The 19,775-nt window shown below is 39.4% G+C and overlaps 1 protein-coding gene across 1 annotated transcript in view; it reads right to left on the bottom strand.

Annotated features, from left to right (window-relative positions):
- Positions 1-19,775, bottom strand: part of CNTNAP5 (contactin associated protein family member 5) — an 811,336-nt gene that overhangs the window by 264,197 nt on the left and 527,364 nt on the right. Inside the window, exon 12 of the mRNA XM_080798228.1 lies at positions 9,161-9,280. Coding sequence (XP_080654354.1) covers positions 9,161-9,280 — 120 coding nt within the window. The remainder of the gene's footprint in view (positions 1-9,160; positions 9,281-19,775) is intronic.

The raw sequence follows: 19,775 nt of genomic DNA on the forward strand, positions 1-19,775 counted from the left end.
TGCCTCACCACCATCCTTGCTCCTTGATGAATTCTAATCATTTTTCCCCCCAGACTTCTTTGCACAATTCTTTAAACAGGCTAACACTGATATTTTCCATTTGCCCCCAACCAAAGCACTCTCCATCTGCCTGCTGCCTTCTCTGTGCCCAGGAAGACTGATGAAAAACATTACATCAACAATTGCTCTTGCCTTCTAAATTCTAGCTGGGTTTGCTCAGCGAAGAAATAGGGAAGAAACTGGAAGGAACAAGGAGAGATGGAGCATTCCCCAAGCACCTAGTTGGCTATTCCCACACAGGAGGTCATAGTTCTCACAAGGCATGGCTTCTCCACATGCTGCTGTCCTTCTCACTCTGGTAACACTCCCTCCCTTCACCTTTATGCGCATGATAGTGGGAACAACCCCCTCTGTTACTAGCTCTTCTCTGCAGTCTCCTTCCCATAATTTCCTTTTGTAGGTGCACACTTTTGTAAACAGTCTCTAATTTGAGCAAGGCCAATGAGTGGTCTGCTGTCCTCAAGATAAGGGAACAGTGTTAAAGCCTATGCATGATATGAGGATGGCATCTTCTGACTGGTGCTCAGAAAGTGGTTCATCTTTCATTCAGAGACAGTTAACTAGTCTGCATGCTCAACAAGTGTCTATGATAAAACATTCCTTCTTTTCCCCAGGATTGACTTAGTGGATTTCCTTGCTTTGAAACTATAGTTCAGATTATGGGCCTTCAACAGCTTTTGCTTGACCCTACTCAAGAGAATGTGATCCTTTTCTACTCACTCAGTTTGATGAGTTTCTCAGTGTTCTAAACTCACAACTCATCTTGGTGAGTTTGTTGGTCCCCATAAATATGCAGGCTTAGGGGACCTTTGGAATTTGTTCCTGACATTCATTTGCTCTTCTTGAAAATGCTCTCCTTTGCCCTTTTTTCTGGGCAGCTCGTACTCCCCACCTAGATCTTAGATCAAAAGCCATTCCACTGTGCAGGAGGCTGGATTAGTTGTCCCTCCAGTGGACTCCCAGAACACTGTACACACCCTGTCGTGATCCTTATAATTGCTGTTGTGCCTTCTCCATGATTAACTTCTGAAGAAGACTGAAATGATACGCTTATGGGTTGAATTCTGCCCAAAAAGATGCGTGGAAGTACTAACCCTTGACACCTGTGAACATGACTTTAGTTGGCGATAGGTTCCTTGCAAATGTAATCAACTTAAGATGAAATCATACTCCATTACGGTGGATCCTAATCCAATATGACTGATATCCTTACAAGAAGAGAAGAAACAGACACATGAAAGGAGAAGGCTAAGTGTGACTCTTTCATATGGAAGCAGGGTGACATTCTGGGGAGGCAGTCACTGAAGTGCTTCTGCTAAGGCCTAGGAATGCTCAAGGTTAGGCAAGCCAGCAGAAGCCAGAAGAGGCAAGGGAGAATTCCCCCCTACAGGGTGCAGAGGTAGTGGGTGTCCCTGTGACACCTCGATGTTGGACTTCCAGCCTCCAGAATGGTGACACATACACTTCTGGGTATTTTTATGTCATTCAATTTGTTATAGCAGCCTGGAGAAACTAATGCAGACACTATTTTGTATCCTTCGCAGTCTGCACAGTGCCTGAAATGTGTAAACTTATATTGGGCTGAATGGAATAGTAAATCATATATAGAGATGTTAGAAGTAGGCCAGCTCTGTATTCCTGCTGAAACTTTTTATCTTCCTCATCCATAATTTCATTCAACACTCCACAGCGGGCCTTCCCTCTCTCCTACCCGCTAGTGCTGTGGTGAACCAACTCAGAACAACAGGCACACTGTCAAAATGTGTAGAGGTTCAGATTCGGTCCACTTTATAAATAAGCCTAATCACCCCCCTTAGGTTACTTCCATGAATTGGCATGCTGTCCTCATGCAGAGATCACGCTGCTTTCCAGTGAATGGGGCCATTGCTTTGTGAATATGTGGGGAGCTCATCTTCCCAAGATCACCAGGTGCTAAGTAGGATGCACAGACATAAATCCCCAGGGAGGGATAAGGTGCCACCTAGAGTAAAGGAATGTATTCCCCCAGGGCACATTGTGAAGACAGATGCAGTTGTGATTCAAATTGACTGTTTTCCAATCTAAAACCCGTCCTTTACCCTCATGATATCTATTTGCAGGTATGTGTAGATTTATTAGGAGAAACATCCCCTTTTCTTTCTTTTTTTTTTTTTTTCCCCATTTTTTATTTATTTTCAGCGTAACAGTATTCATAGTTTTTTCACCACACCCAGTGCTCCATGCAATCTGTGCCCTCCCTAATACCCACCACCTGGTTCCCCCACCCTGCCACCCCGCCCCTTCAAAACCCTCAGGTTGTTTTTCAGAGTCCATAGTCTCTCATGGTTCACCTCCCCTTCCAATTTCCCTCAACTCCCTTCTCCTCTCCATCTACCCTTGTCCTCTATATTATTTGTTATGCTCCACCAATAAGTGAAACCATATGATACTTGACTTTCTCTGTTTGACTTATTTCACTCAGCATAATCTCTTCCAGTCCTGTCCATGTTGCTACAAAAGTTGGGTATTCGTCCTTTCTGATGGAGGCATAATACTCCATAGTGTATATGGACCACATCTTCCTTATCCATTCATCCGTTGAAGGGCATCTTGGTTCTTTCCACAGTTTGGCGACCGTGGCCATTGCTGCTATAAACATTGGGGTACAGATGGCCCTTCTTTTCACTACATCTGTATCTTTGGGGTAAATACCCAGCAGTGCAATTGCAGGGTCATAGGGAAGATCTATTTTTAATTTCCTGAGGAATCTCCACACTGTTCTCCAAAGTGGCTGCACCAGTTTGCATTCCCACCAACAGTGTAAGAGGGTTCCCCTTTCTCCACATCCTCTCCAACACACGTTGTTTCCTGTCTTGCTAATTTTGGCCATTCTAACTGGTGTCAGGTGGTATCTCAATGTGGTTTTGATTTGAATCTCCCTGATGGCTAGTGATGATGAACATTTTTTCATGTGTCTGGTAGCCATTTGTATGTCTTCCTTGGAGAAGTGTCTGTTCATATCTTCTGCCCATTTTTTAATATGATTATCTGTTTTGTGTGTGTTGAGTTTGAGGAGTTCTTTATAGATCCTGGATATCAACCTTTTATCTGTACTGTCATTCTTAAAGGGACTATCCACCAATATGATCTAATAATTGTAAATATCTATGCCCCCAATATGGGAGCAGCCAATTACATAAGAAAACTATTAATCAAGATAAAGAGTCATATTGATATGAATACATTAATAGTAGGAGATCTTAACACGCCTCTCTCAGAAATAGACAGATCATCGAAGCAGAAAATCAATAAAGAAATAAGAGCATTGAATGACACATTGGACCAGATGGACCTCATAGATATATACAGAACATTCCACCCTAAAACAACAGAATACTCATTCTTCTCAAGTGCACATGGAACCTTCTCCAGAATAGACCACATACTGGGTCACAAATCAGGGCTCAACCGATACCAAAAGACTGAGATGATTCCCTGCATATTCTCAGATCACAATGCTTTGAAACTGGAGCTCAATCACAAGGAAAAGTTCAGAAGGAACTCAAATACCTGGAAGCTAAAGACCGCCTTGCTTAAGAATGCTTGGATCAACCAGGAGATCAAAGAAGAACTTAAACAATTTATGGAAACCAATGAGAACGAAGACACTTCACTCCAAAACCTATGGGATACAGCAAAGGCGGTCCTAAGGGGGAAATTCATAGCCATCCAAGCCTCCCTCAAAAAAATTGAAAAATCCAGAATACACCAGCTGTCTCTACACCTTAAAGAACTGGAGAATCAACAACAAATCAAACCAACTCCACACGTAAGAAGGGAAATAATCAAGATTAGAGCAGAGATCAACGAGGTAGAAACCAGAGATACAGTAGAACGTATCAACGAAACTAGAAGCTGGTTTTTTGAAAGAATCAATAAGATCGATAAACCATTGGCCACACTAATCCAAAAGAAAAGAGAGAAAGCCCAAATTAATAAAATTATGAATGAAAAGGGAGAGATCACAACTAACACCAAGGAAGTAGAAACAATCATCAGAAGCTATTATCAACAGTTATATGCCAATAAGCTAAGCAACCTAGATGAAATGGATGCATTCCTGGAAAACTATAAACTCCCAAAATTGAACCAGGAAGAAATTGACAACCTGAATAGACCGATATCTAGTAACGAGATTGAAGCAGTGATCAAAAACCTCCCAAAAAACAAGAGCCCAGGACCTGACGGATTCCCTGGGGAATTCTATCAAACTTTCAAAGAAGAAATAATACCTATTCTCTTGAAGCTGTTTCAAAAAATTGAAGCAGAAGGAAGACTTCCAGACTCTTTTTATGAAGCCAGCATCACCCTGATCCCCAAACCAGGCAAAGACCCTACCAAAAAGGAGAATTTCAGACCGATATCACTGATGAATATGGATGCTAAGATTCTCAACAAGATCCTAGCAAACAGGATCCAACAGCACATTAAAAAGATTATCCACCATGACCAGGTAGGATTCATCCCTGGGTTACAAGGATGGTTCAACATTCGCAAATCAATCAATGTGATAGAACAAATCAATAAGAGAAGAGAGAAGAACCACATGATCCTCTCCATTGATGCAGAAAAAGCTTTTGACAAAATCCAGCATCCGTTCCTGATTAAAACGCTTCAAAGTATAGGGATAGAGGGAACATTCCTGAACTTCATCAAATCTATCTATGAAAAACCCACAGCAAATATCATCCTCAATGGGAAAAAGCTTGCAGCCTTCCCATTGAGATCAGGAACACGACAAGGATGCCCACTCTCACCACTCTTGTTCAACATAGTATTAGAAGTCCTAGCAACAGCAATCAGACAACAAAGAGAAATAAAAGGTATCCAAATTGGCAAGGAAGAAGTCAAACTCTCTCTCTTCGCAGATGACATGATTCTTTATATGGAAAACCCGAAAGACTCCACCTCCAAACTACTAGAACTCATACAGCAATTCAGTAATGTAGCAGGATACAAAGTCAATGTCCAGAAATCAGTGGCTTTCTTATACACTAACAATGAAAATACAGAAAGGCAAATTAGAGAATCGATTCCATTTACTATAGCACCAAAAACCATAAGATACCTCGGGATAAACCTAACCAAAGAGGTTAAAGATCTGTACTCGAGGAACTACAGAACACTCCTAAAAGAAACTGAAGAAGACACAAAAAGATGGAAGACCATTCCATGCTCTTGGATGGGAAGAATAAACATCGTTAAAATGTCTATACTGCCCAGAGCAATCTATACTTTTAATGCCATTCCAATCAAAATTCCACCAGTATTTTTCAAAGAGCTGGAGCAAATAATACTAAAATTTGTATGGAATCAGAAGAGACCCCGAATTGCTAAGGAAATGTTGAAAAACAAAAATAAAACTGGTGGCATCACGTTACCTGATTTCAAGCTTTACTACAAAGCTGTGATCACCAAGACAGCATGGTACTGGCATAAAAACAGACACATGGACCAGTGGAACAGAGTAGAGAGCCCAGATATGGACCCTCAACTCTATGGTCAAATAATCTTTGACAAAACAGGAAAAAATATCCAGTGGAAAAAAGACAGTCTCTTCAATAAATGGTGCTGGGAAAACTGGACAGCTATATGTAGAAGAATGAAACTTGACCATTCTCTTACACCGTACACAAAGATAAACTCGAAATGGATAAAAGACCTCAACGTGAGACAGGAATCCATCAGAATCCTCGAGGAGAACATAGGGAGTAACCTCTTTGATATCAGCCATAGCAACTTCTTTCAAGATATGTCTCCAAAGGCGAAGGAAACAAAGGCAAAGATGAACTTCTGGGACTTCATCAAGATAAAAAGCTTCTGCACAGCAAAAGAAACAGTCATCAAAACAAAGAGGCAACCCACGGAATGGGAGAAGATATTTGCAAATGACAGTACAGATAAAAGGTTGAAACATCCCCTTTTCTGTCAAATCTCAAATGATCTCTAAGGGAATTCTAAATGAGGAAGGCCTGTGAGACCACCTGGCCCCAGGTCCTTATTTTAGGATTCCAGATCTTATTTATGTGCAACTAGGCCAGGGGCACTCAGCTGACTGGCACGAGGTGCAGAGAGAGAATCCAGGTTCCCTGCCTTCCGGTGTCATTTACACTCTCTGTGCGATTACCCCAGTAATGTTGCTCAAAAGTGCAGAGAACAGCAACTTTGTGTTTTCAGAAACTGGAGTTAAACACAGAACAAGTCACCCTCCCACCCCACTGCACACTGTTCTGTTCCCTCAGTTCCGACTGTCCATTCCCTCTCTCCCTCCTCTCTCTCTTCCCTGGGTCACTTTGTTATATCTTCACTGTTGTCACAAGTCACTCCTATTTAAGAACAAGTAAAAATTATAAATACAAAAATATGTGTTTGATCATCATGATGTTTATGTATTAAAATGGGTGTCAGTTAAATATGAGAATTATGGAATTTAGCCTGTACCAAAGGTTTGTTTTTATTTTTATAGTTCTTCTAGAAAAACAAAAACAAATCAAAAGCAAATCCAATGTCCCACAACTACATGAAACCAAAACAGCATATGTAAAAGAAATCCCCAGTCATGCAGTATCAAGCCTATGAACTCCAGGACACGATTCCAAGGTCCCCATTCCTTCAGTATCACATCAGCAAAATAGCAACCTTTAAATACAAGTAAGCATTCCTTTTTAGCCATTCCTGGACAAAATATCATACATAAGCCTGAAGGGTAGTCTTTTTAAAAAGGCAGGAAGCGCCTATGTATCAATTATACCCTCCTTGTCACTATGCTTACATTATTTTGAAGAGTTTAATAATTTAATGTATATATTTTAATCTCAAAATATATATATATTTTTTAAAGATTTTTATTTATTTATTTGACAGACAGAGATCACAAGTAGGCAGAGAGGCAGGCAGAGAGAGAGGAAGGGAAGCAGGCTCCCCGCTGAGCAGAGAGCCCGATGTGGGGCTCGATCCCAGGACCCTGGGATCATGACCTGAGCTGAAGGCAGAGGCTTTAACCTTTAAATAGGGGCACCTAGGTGGCTCAGTGGGTTAAGCCTCTGCCTTTGGCTCAGGTCATGATCTCAGGGTCCAGGGATCAAGCCCCACATCAGGCTCTCTGCTTGGCGGGGAGCCTGCTTCCTCCTCTCTCTCTGCAGGCTGCTCTGCCTACTTGTGATCTCTCTCTCTCTCTCTCTGTCCAATAAATAAATAAATATATAAAACCTTAAAAAAACACATTAAAAAATAAATAAAAATATATGCACTCATAGAAGAAACACACATACACATTCATAGGAAAAAAAAAAATCCCAAGGAAATCCATACAATAAAATAACAATAGTAATCTGTGGATTGTGGTTTAACAGTCACTTTAACAATCTCCTCAGATTTTGCTTTTTTTGTTAAATTTTCTATAATTAATATTGACTTATTTTATAACAAAAGCAAAACATAAGCAATACAAAGTACCCAATTAATCTTTGAGTGATATAAATTATTACTGCACCAGAAGGTTTTGTTTGCTTCCTGAGTCTCGACTATTAGTTCCAGTATTTATTACTTTGAGCAAGTCATGAAAATCTCATATTCTCTTTCTTTCTATGTAAGATAGAGATAAAAATATCTACCTCAGGTTTTTGTTGTGAGGAGCGCAAAAGATGGTATTTGTAAATCTCAGTTCAGCTCCCAAAGTGGGTAACAGGGCATTTACTGAATTTGAATTTCTTAAAATAGAAAGTCTAAATTGTTAACAAGAATCACTGGAGTTCCGTGTATTAATTCCATCTTGAAAATACTCAAGATACACAGAGAAAACTAGTTCTTCACCCATAGGTTAACACTACAGTTTACCATAACATAATTTCTAATTATGATATAGGGAAGTTGAGAAGCAGCCAGCACACATGCAATTTGGAGAGATGAATTATTAAGGAAATGCAATGAAATGCACCTAATTCTGTGTAACTAGCATATTCTACAGAAGAAGTGTGGTTGTTTGTATCCAGAAGAATAAATCGGTAAGTGCCCGTAATCACCAGTTTTGCAATGCTTTGCTTGCATTTCTACCTGCGATATTGCATGACATTTTCCCTGATACTACGACCTCACAAATGAGAGTGGCTGTGTCTTAATTCTCTGCATGTCCTCAGTGCCCAGGGCACCCTGTGGCTACAGAAGGAGCTTGGTGAATGTGCTTGCCTTGTTGCAAGGAAGCCTGAGGCCTGAGGACTCAATGAGTCTTAATACCCTCCCTACTTTTCTGCTTTATTACATGATTCTGTTGTCATTTCTAAAGGCCAGTGCTTGAAACAAACACACAAAAATGTGTATGTACTAATTAATGACACTCACAATGGAGAGGGTACTTGCACTGCTGTATTTTTAAGGAACTATTACATCAGGTTTTGGCTTTGAGGAATTATTTTTCAGAATAATTTAGTGATCGTATATTGTTTCTAAATCCAGGCAATAATTAATTCTTACTATGTCTTTGTGCACTTTAGAAAGGAGTGTCCAGGAAAATGCAAATAGCTCACTTTTCTTACTAAGCATCTATTGGATAAGTAGCCTGGCCAATTCCTCTGATACTCATGATTGTGTTTCATCTTCAACTCTGGGAGGAAGGAACTACTTTTCCCATTTCACTGATGAACAGCTGAAGCTCAGAGAGCATATGGGATTCACACCATCCTCAGGGCCAGACATGAATCACACTTTCCCACTCCCTGAGTCAGGGTTCCCTATTGATTTTGAGTTCTGTTTTTTGTTTGTTTAGTTGTTTTTCTTTTCTTTCTGCTTTTGAGTTTTAAGAGAGAAAATGTCCTTGGCAAGTTCTAAAGAAAATACCTCAGAGTTAATTCTTGATTTGACAGAGTGTGATCAAAACCATTAAGTCTTCCTCTCTCATGAAGATAATCCAGCTGTTAATGTCTATTACTTACTTAAATACCACCCCCCCACCACAGAAATTGGTTCTCTAAATTTTTATTTATGCATGTCCCCTTCCTGTTGTCTTCCCTTTGCTGTGTACCATCCCATAGCTAGGTTAAGTATGAGTGGGGTTTCTGATCCTTACCTGTGATGTTGCAATACACTTGGAGAGGTCCCAGTGGCCCGCTGCCATCAGAGTCGATGTAGAAGAAACCAGCTGTGTTCCCTTGGTGCCTGTACACCTCACAGGATTGCTCATAGAGGGCTGAAAAGACACAAAGACAGCAGAGATGAAGCTTTGCTTGGCTCTGGATATCACTTTGGAAGGATCAGTAACTCCTACTAATCACTTACCCCCTTCTATAGCCTTCATTTCCCACTCCCCCCTACCCAGATATTAGCAATCCAGTCTCCCAATACTTGATGGAGTCACACATCCATTCCTCCTAGCATCCATTCTTCTGAACCACTCAGAGGTTAGTTCCTCCAAAAAGTCTCCCCTTCCCTCAATTGTGGCCCTTTTCTGTGCTGATGTATGAGCCCCTACTCTGTGCCCACAGACTGTACTGAGCTAGGATCATCATACGCTGTTCTGTCCCCAACAGTGGTCACGGAAACTGTAAGAGCAGTGGCCCTGTGCCATGTGATGTTGTGTTCCAACACCTGGCAAAATGCCACATTCACAGAAGTTCAAAAATCTTTGATGAATGGATGAAAAACTGAATGAATATATATGGTCATGACTTTTTTATTAATAAAATAAAATGACATTATCTTACTTCTCTATATCCAGAGCTCAGTACAGTACCTAAAACAGAGCAGGTGTCCAACCAAGTTGAGTCTATTTTGACTTAACAACATTCATTGTGTTCCTAATATGTGTCAATAGCATGGTTGCCACCTGACAACAGACCATGAGTGAGGCAATCACTCTGTGCCATAGAAAGCTCACAGCCTGGCTATAGCCACACAGGTGGCTATGTGCACAGAAAGAGACAGACACGGGTGCCTTGAGATAGGGTACTTTGACCGATATGCAGATATGAGAAATTTATAAATCTCATTACAGTAACATGAATGAATTCAGTGACGTGTAAAGGAGGCATCTGCTGTCTCATGCATGAGAATGTAGAATGTCATCTGATGTTTTAGTCAAAATGGTATAGCTCAGAGCAGCAAGTACATATCCAATTATGTCATCCCCCCATGCTTAAAACACTTCAGTGGCTCCCAACAGCTTTAAAGATATAGCACCAACTCCTCACCTTAGCCAACATGCCCCTGTGACTAATGCCCCATCCCAGAAATATGAAGCCGCACTTTGTCACAATCAAGTATAAGGGGTACCGCAGATAATTCATTACCAATAAAGTTCTAAAGCTTGAGAGGGTTTGACTTTTTTATAAATTAGAGTGAATTCAAGGTTATCTGTGTACTCCTGTAATTCTCTCTTGCAGTCATGCACACTTTCTGAACCAGAGGCTATAGTTTGCATCACATATACAGGGCATAACATATAGCTCATTTCTGTTTGCTCAAACCTGACACACCTGGGTGTGTGCCATACATAAGAGAGTCAGCTTTTATGTGCATTATCCCTCTCACCACCCTTTCATTTCCAAGATGGTGACGGTGTGAAAGGAGGTGCTGCTTTCATATGCAGGGAAATACCACACAGGCAACAATGTGGGGGTTACATAGTGGTTAAGAACTATGAGCCCTGAAATCAGGCTACCACTTACACTCACGTATGGGAACTGGGAGAAGCCACTTCTCCTGTGGTACACAACCTCTAAGATAACTCATCTTGAATTCATATTTTGTTCCTGAAGTTCCTCAACTTGAGTGTAGGCTAGACTTATGGATGTGCCTCTAACAGATTATGACAGAGTTAATAGATGTCATTTCCAAGACTAGATTTTAAAAAGGCTGCGGCCTCCATCTTGAGTGCTGCTAAATCACTTGTTGTCAGAGAAGCCAACTGCTCTGGTCTGAGGCTGCTGTAGGAAGAGGTCCACATGAATGAGCTTGGAGGCTTCTGGGTACGTCATGTGAGTGAGCTCTGAAGCAGACCGCCACAGTCAAACACCAACATGACTGCAGTGTTAGCTAACGTCTTAATTGCAACTCCATGAGAGACTGAGCCAGAACCACCCAGCTAAGTTTCAAGGACCCAGGGAAAATATGAGGTAATAATATGTTGTTTTCGGATGCCAAGTTTTGTTATAAGTCATTATGTAGCAATACATAGTTAATAAACTCTCAAATAATTAATTTTCTCATGGGGCTATAAGTATAAAAAAGAGCCTACCTCATACACCTAGTAAGGATTCAAAGAGATACTCAAGATAATCTCAAGGATCCTTATGAAAAACCAACAAGTCCTACTACCTTCTGCAAAGATGATGACTTTTAGTTCTTAGTTCATTCTTTTGGTATTAACTATTTGTATCTCTGAATAGCATGTCCAAACTGCTACTTCTTGATTTTTTTTTCATTTATATAGATTATTGTTTTATTTACCAACACAAAGATAATAATTTGGCTTTTACTTAACCCCCCACATTCAAAGAAATTTCTATCCCCCATACCTCCAATATAGTTGCATTATAATTTTAGTTTGATCAGTGGATACTGTTTACAGTGATGTGACAACATACAAGCCACTAACAAATAATAAATCTTACAATGTGATTAATTTTCCTTTTATGAAACAAATGTAATTTTTCTCATAATTAATAACTGCCTTATTCTCCCATTTGTCTAGTTGTCTCTGTATTGGTCATAAATTTAACTCCTAATTCACTACCAAATCTCTAAAATGCCTCCCAAAATATTCATGTAACAACTAATATAGATGGATACCTAAGGAGAGAAAGGAAGAATGGGGGAAAAGGGACAGAGATGAAAGTTAAAACTTTCTGGATATTTATATTTTAAATTTTGGAGAAGGAGGGGCAAGATGGTGGAGAAGTAGGAGATTCTGTTTCAACTCATGCCCTAAAGTGAGCTAATTATCTACCAGAACACTCTGAACACCCATGAAATCAGCCTGAGATGTAGGATTATACACTTCTGGATCTCAAAGCGGGCAAAAGACATCAGTGGAGAGATAAAGCAGAGTGGGAACGATCGGACTGATATCAGACAATAGACAGAAGGGGGAGGGAGCCACCAGAAGTGACCCACTGGAAAGTAATACCCCCCCCCCAAAAAAAACAAGAGTGCTCTGTGATTGGGGACCACGATTAACTTGGAGTCTTATTAAAAGCACTCAAAAAGAGCAAAAGATCTTAAGGGACAACTGGTGGAATTGGGCGGTCACAGGCATGAGCCCAAGCCCATGGACCGAGGATGGCCACCACTGGCAACCACCCATGCCAGAGAGTGCAGTGAAACCTCCAGGCAGTGGTCCCTGAGCCCCCGGCTTTCCGCTGCTTGCACCACCACTCAGGTAGGCACACTCGTGCAAGCGCACACTATGGACTCTGGTGTGGACACCAGCCAGTGCTCTCTAAAACCACAGCCTTTTGCATTCTGAATGTGCACTGCTTGACTCGGGTCTGAACCACGCTCCCCACCTATGCCTAAGAGAACTCCGTGTGGGCGCTAGCCAGTGGTCTCTAGGACCTGGTGAGAGTCTGAACACTCCCAGCCCAGGCTTGAAAAACTCAGTGCACTATCTCTGGTTGGGATCTCTGGGGCTGGCAGCAACCTGCAAAACCCTGAGATCTGGACCCCAGATCTGTTTTTTGCACATCCAGACACTTAATTGTGAAATTCATGAATGATAATTTCAGACAGGAGGTCTTAAGCGCAGCTAGGGGGAAGAGATTCCTTAAGTACAGAGGAAGGTCCATCAGAATAATGTCAAACCTGTCCACAGAAAACTGGCAAGCCAGAAAGGGCTGGCAAGACACATTCAGGGCACTAAATGAGAAGAACATGCAGCCAAGATTACTTTGTAAAGCAAGGCTGACATTCGAAATGGATGGTGAGATAAAGAGCTTCCAAAACTAGCAAGGTTTAAGAGTATGTGACCACCAAGCTGGCAATACAAGAAATATTAAGGAGGGTTCTGTAAAAGAAGAAAGAATCCAAGAGTGGCATAGAACAGAAATTTACAGAGACAATCTATAGAAACAAGGACTTCACAGGCAACATGATATCAATAAAAACACGTATTTCAATAATCACTTTCTATGTGAATGGCTAATACACTCCCATAAAACAATGCAGGGTTGCAGATTGGATAAAATGACAGGCCCCATCCATATGCTGTCTACAAGAGACCCATTTGGAACCTAAAGATACATCCAGACTGAAAGTGAAGGGATGGAGAAGCATATTTCATGCCAATGGGCCTCAAGAGAAAGCTGGGGTAGTAATTCTTATATCAGATAAATTGGATTTTAAACTAAAAACTGTAGTCAGAGATAAAGAAGGACACTATATCATTCTCAAAGTCTCTATACACCAAGATCTAACAGTTGTAAATATTTATGCCCCCAATACGGGAGCAGCCAAATACATAAGACAACTGTTAATCAAGATAAAGAGTATTGATATGAATACATTAATAGTAGGGGATCATAACATGCCACTTTCAATAATAGACAGATCATCCAAGCAGAAAATCAATAAAGAAACAAGAATATTGAATGACACATTGGACTAGATGGACCTCATAGATACATACAGAACATTCCACCCGACAACAATAGAATACTCATTCTTCTTGAGCACACGAGGAACTTTCTCCAGAATAGATCACATACTTGGTCACAAATCAGGGCTCAACTGATATGATAAGACTGAGGCTATTCCCTGCATATTCTCAGACCACAGTGCTTTGAAACTGGAACTCAACCACAAGAAAAAGTATGGAAAGAATTCGAACACTTAGAAGCTAAAGAGCACCCTGCTTAAGAATGTTTGGATCAACCAGGAAGTCAAAGAAGAACTTAAACAATTCATGGAAACCAATGAGAATGAAGACACATCAGTCCAAAACTTATGGGATATGGCAAAGGCAGTCCTAAGGGGGAAATACATAGCTATACAAACCTCACTCAACAAAATTGAAAAATCCAGAAAACACCAGCTCTCTTTACACCTGAAAGAACTGGAGAATCAACAACAAATTAAGCCAACCCCCCAAACAAGAAGGGAAATAATCAAGATGAGAGCAGAGATCAATGAGATAGAAACTAGAGAGACAATAGAACACATCAATGAAACTAGAAGCTGGTTTTTTGAAAGAATCAATAAGATTGATAAATCGCTGGCCAAACTAATCAGAAAGAAAGAAGAGAGGACCAAAATTAATAAAATTATGAATGAAAAGGGAGAGATTATGACTAACACCAAGGAAATAGAAACAATCATTAGAAATTACTATCAAAAGTTATATGCCAATAAGTCAAGCAACCTAGACGAAATGGATGCGTTCCTGGAAATAGAAACTTCCAAAACTGAATCAGAAAGAAATTGACATCCTGAATAGACCAATATCTAGTAATGAGATTAAAGCAGTGATCAAAAACCTCCCAAAATACAAGAGTCCAGGGACTGATGAATTCCCTGGAGAATTCTACCAACATTCAAAGAAGAAATAATACCTATTCTCCTAAAGCTGTTTCAAAAAATAGAAAGAGAAGGAAAACTCCAGACTCTTTTTATGAAGCCAACATTACCCTGATCACCAAACCAGGCAAAGACCCCACCAAAAAAGAGAATTTCAGACCTATATCCCTGATGAATATGGATGCCAAGATTCTCAACAAGATCCTAGCTAATAGGATCCAACAGTACATTAAAAAGATTATCCACCATGACAAGGTGGGATTTATCCATGTGATGCAAGGGTGGTTCAACATTCATAAATCAATCAATGTGATAGAAAAAATCAGCAAGAGAAGAGAGAAGGACCACATGGTCCTCTCAATTGATGCAGAAAAAGCATTTGACAAGATACAGCATCCATTCCTGATTAAAACACCTCAAAGTAGGGATCGAGGGAACATTCCTCAACTTCATAAAATCTATCTATGAAAAACCCACAGTGAATATCATCCTCAATGGGGAAAAGCTGACAGCTTTCCCCTTGAGATCAGGAACACGACAAGGATGTCTACTCTTGCCACTATTGTTCAACATAGTACTAGAAGTCCTAGCAAAAACAATCAGACAACAAAGAGAAATAAAAGGTATTCAAATTGGCAAAGAAGAAGTCAAACTCTCTCTCTTCACAGACTACATGAAACTTTATATCGAAAACCCAAAAGACTCCACCCTGAAACTACTATAACTCATATAACAATTCAGTAATGTGCCAGGATACAAAATCAATGTACAGAAATCAGTTGCTTTCTTATACACTAACAATGAAAATACAGAAAGGGAAATGAGACAATCGATTCCATTTACTATGGCACCAGGAACCATAAGATATCTGGGAATAAACCTAACCAAAGAGGTAAAGGATCTATACTCAAGGAACTACAGAACACTCATGAAAGAAATTGAAGAAGACACAAAATGATGGAAGAACATTCTATGCTTATAGATCAGAAGAAAAAAACATTGCTAAAATGTCTACATTGCCTAGAGCAATCTATACTTTCAATGCCATCCTGATCAAAATTCCACCAGCATTTTTCAAAGAGCTGGGACAAACAATCCTAAAACTTGTATGGAACCAGAAGAGACCCCAAATTGCTAAGGGAATGTTGAAAAAGAAAAACAAAACTGGGGGCATCACTTTGCTTGATAACAAGCTTTACTACAAAGCTGTGATCACCAAGACAGCATGGTGCTAGCACAAAAACAGACACACAGACCAGTGGAACAGAGTAGAGAGCCCAGTTACTGATCCGCAACTCTATGGTCAAATAATCTTCGACAAGGCAGGAAAAAATATACAGTGGAAAAAAGAGTCTCTTCAATAAATGGTGCTGGAAAATTGGACAGCTATGTATAGAAGAATGAAATGCAACTATTTTCTTACACCATACACAGAGATAAACTCAAAATGGATAAAAGATCTCAACATGAAGCAGGAATCAATCAAGATCCGAAAGGAGAACATAAGGAGTAACCCCTTCAACATTGGCCACAGCAGCTTCATTCAAGACATGTCCCCAAAGGCAAAGGAAACAAAAGTGAAAATGAACTTTTGGGAATTCATCAAGATCAAAAGTTTCTGCACAACAAAGGAAAAGGTCAACAAAAAACAAAGAGGCAACCCACAGAATGGGAGAAGATATCAGTAAATGGCACTACAGACAAAGGGCTGATATCCAAGATCTATAAAGAACTCCTTAAACTCAACACACACAAAACAGATAATCACATCAAAAAATGGGCAGAAAGCATGAACAGACACTTCTCCAAAGAAGACATACAAATGGCTAACAGACACATGAAATAATGCTCATCATCATTAGCCATCAGGGAGATTCAAATCAAAACCACATTGAAATGCCACCTTACACCAGTTAGAATGGCCAAAAGCAGCAAGACAGGAAACAACAAGTGTTGGAGAGGATGTGGAGAAAGGGGAACCCTCTTACACTGTTGGTGGGAATGCAAGTTGGTGCAGCCACCTTGGAAAACTGTGTGGAGATTCCCGAAGAAATTAAAAATACAGCTTCCCTATGACCCTGCAACTGCACTACTGGGTATTTACCCCAAAGATACAGATGCAGTGAAAAGAAGGGCCATCTGTACCCCAATGTTCATAGCAGCAATGGCCACAGTCACCAAACTGTGGAAAGAACCAAGATGCCCTTCAACAGATGAATAGATAAAGAAGATATGGTCCATATATACAATGGAGGATTACGCCTCCATCAGGAAGGATGAATACCCAACTTTTGTATCAACATGGATGGGACTGGAGGAGATGATGCTGAGTGAAATAAGTCAAGCAAAGAGAGTCAATTATCATATGGTTTCACTTACTTGTGGAACATAGGAAGTAACATGGAGGACATTGGGAGATGAAGAGGAGAAGGGAGTTGGGGAAAATTGGAGGGGGAGACAAACCATGAGATACTGTGGACTCTGAGAAACAAACTGAGGGTTTTGGAGGGGAGGCTGGATGGGGGTTGGGTGAGCCTGGTAGTGGGTATTAAGTAGGGCACATATTGCATGGAGCACTGGATGAGGTGCATGAACAATGAATTTTGGAACACACACACAAAAATAAAATTAAATTTAAAAAACCTTGGAAAAAAGACCCAAATATTTTAAATAATTTTTAAAAGATCAAATATAATAAAAAGCAATTCCTAAACATTGAAAGGAAATTAAAACAAATTAACTAAAAATTATTTCAAATGATACTGACATTTAGTAGTTTATTTGTAAGTTTTTATTACAGAATGTTTGAAACTCAGTAACGAATGCATAGTAGGGACGCCTGGCTGGTTCAGTGGGTTGAAGCCTCTGCCTTTGGCTCAGGTCATGATCCCAGGGTCCTGGGATCGAGTCCCACATCGGGCTCTCTGCTTGGTGGGGAGCCTGCTTCCTCCTCTCTCTGCCTGCCTCTCTGCCTACTTGTGATCTCTGTCTGTCAAATAAACAAATTTAAAAAAAAATGGAGAGTAATAAAATGAACCTGATATTATCACATTATTATATTTGGCTAATCTTGCTCTGTCTATATTCTCAGTATATCAGTTATCCATTGGCAAATAACAAGACTCCAAAACTGATTTAAAACAATAATTATTCCAGGATTCTAGAGGTCTTAGCTAATCTGGGCAGTTCCTGGCCAGGCGCAGAATGTCTTTTGAGCCCTGCCCATTCGTCTGACCTTAGCTGTTAGGGGCTTGTTCTCACTGTGTAGTCTTTCATACTCTCAAAAGCAAATTCCCATAAATAAAGGCTCCAAGATCAACAAGAGGGTGAGTGATTGTCAGGCCTCTGATTGCATATTTGCTGATGCAACTTTGACCAAAGCAAATCACTTAGCTAACCAGAATCCATATAGAGCATCACAACAGCCTATAAGGAAACAGAACAATAGAGGTGGACTGTATAAGGTTTAACTTCACAGAACAGGATCACATGGCCATGTAATGCAAATTTTAAAAAGCCCTTTTATTTTACTAAGGCATTAATATTTGGAGACTTATTACTACCTTAGTTAGCCTCTCATTCTTATTATATTTTTTCCTGAAATTTGGTTCAGTTATGGGGATATACCTGAGGGCAAAACCAGGTAATGAACATCCCCACTTATAAATACTACAAATATACTCATAAAACATAAGGACTTTGCCTCAAAACATGCCAGTTGGTAAGCTGCTGATCTAGTTCTATAATTTTATTAGTGGGAAAATTTTGTAAAAATGAAACATTCCTCAGCAGTTATTCGTATACCATAAATTACAAAATTGTATGAATAAAGCAAGAGTGATATCTGATGCTTCCTCTTTAATTCATCTGTTTCAAAATACTGAAGTTTTTCCCTGGTATCCTCCACAAGCTACAAATGAAAATACTTATAGTTTTATTATAAACTCACAAATTTAAACATATAGAAAGCAGTAATTTGACTACTAGGAAACAGTAGGATATATCTATCAGAAAAAATAACAAAAGTATTCAAATATACTAAACAGCTTTCTTTTAAATAATATCAGTATTGATTTAATAAACTATTGTATGTATCAAGAACAATTAATAGCTAATTATGTTGTTAATGACAACAGAAGCTAAATTTTTACCATAAAAATAAAAATATAAATGTAAAAAATATATAATTCTGAAATTTTAATTTGAGTTGGTAGTATCAGTATGAACTCATTATTTAATTGTTTTAATGATGTATTTTCACATTTGGACCACTGAAAGTACTAGAGGCACCCTAATGCACAGACTGTGGTCTCTCAACACATTTCCCACTAAAATGAAGAAGGGTTTTACTGAGTTTATGTCTGGGTGGAATGAGATTAAAATGTCTTGTTTGTTTGAAAATAAGAAAGTTATCAAAATTAGAGTATGTCAAAAATAACACAGGAGCCAATTTGATGGAAGAATTTGAGAATCAAAAAGATTAATGACTACATTGAAGATATACAATCTACTCTTTTTCTTCTATCTATCTATCTATCATTGATCTATCTGTGTAAGTCCATTGGTCACCTTTGAAGGATTTTTGAGAATAAAGTCCTATTCTAAAAATTGGAAAAAGTATAGATCATATCCTTCCTTTCTTGTATGGAATATATTTGACGATAACTTAATATTCCATAAAAAATATAAGTTGACAGAGGACTTTTTAGTGGATGGATTAAATTAACAATACCCAAACTCACAGATTAATTTCAACATTCTCTAAAGTGATTACTAAGGTGTCCCTAATGTGATATAATCAGAAACACACAGCACCACATAAGACTTGTCAAAAATTTGAAGCTGATCTAATCAAACCCTCAGATTTAAACTATAATTTACAGAAAGAGGTAAAGAAATATGTTTACCCACACTCCGAGGATGCAATTAGCTAAATCCAGAATGTGGGACCATATGACTCAGTTTCTTAAAAAAAAAAAAAAATAGTAAAGAGGAGATAGGGGTGCAAGAGACAGACCAATCAAACACTACATGTGGGCTTACCAAAGCGGGGGGGGGGGGGAGATAAGCAGAAAAAGTAAAATCAAATTTGGAGCAATTATTTTTAATTTTGGTTGGGTATGATATGGGTATGATAATGGTAGTACGGTTTTGCTACAACTAATAAAAAGGTT

This window comes from Martes martes (assembly GCF_963455335.1).
Source record: "Martes martes genome assembly, chromosome: 3".
Classification (NCBI taxonomy): domain Eukaryota; kingdom Metazoa; phylum Chordata; class Mammalia; order Carnivora; family Mustelidae; genus Martes; species Martes martes.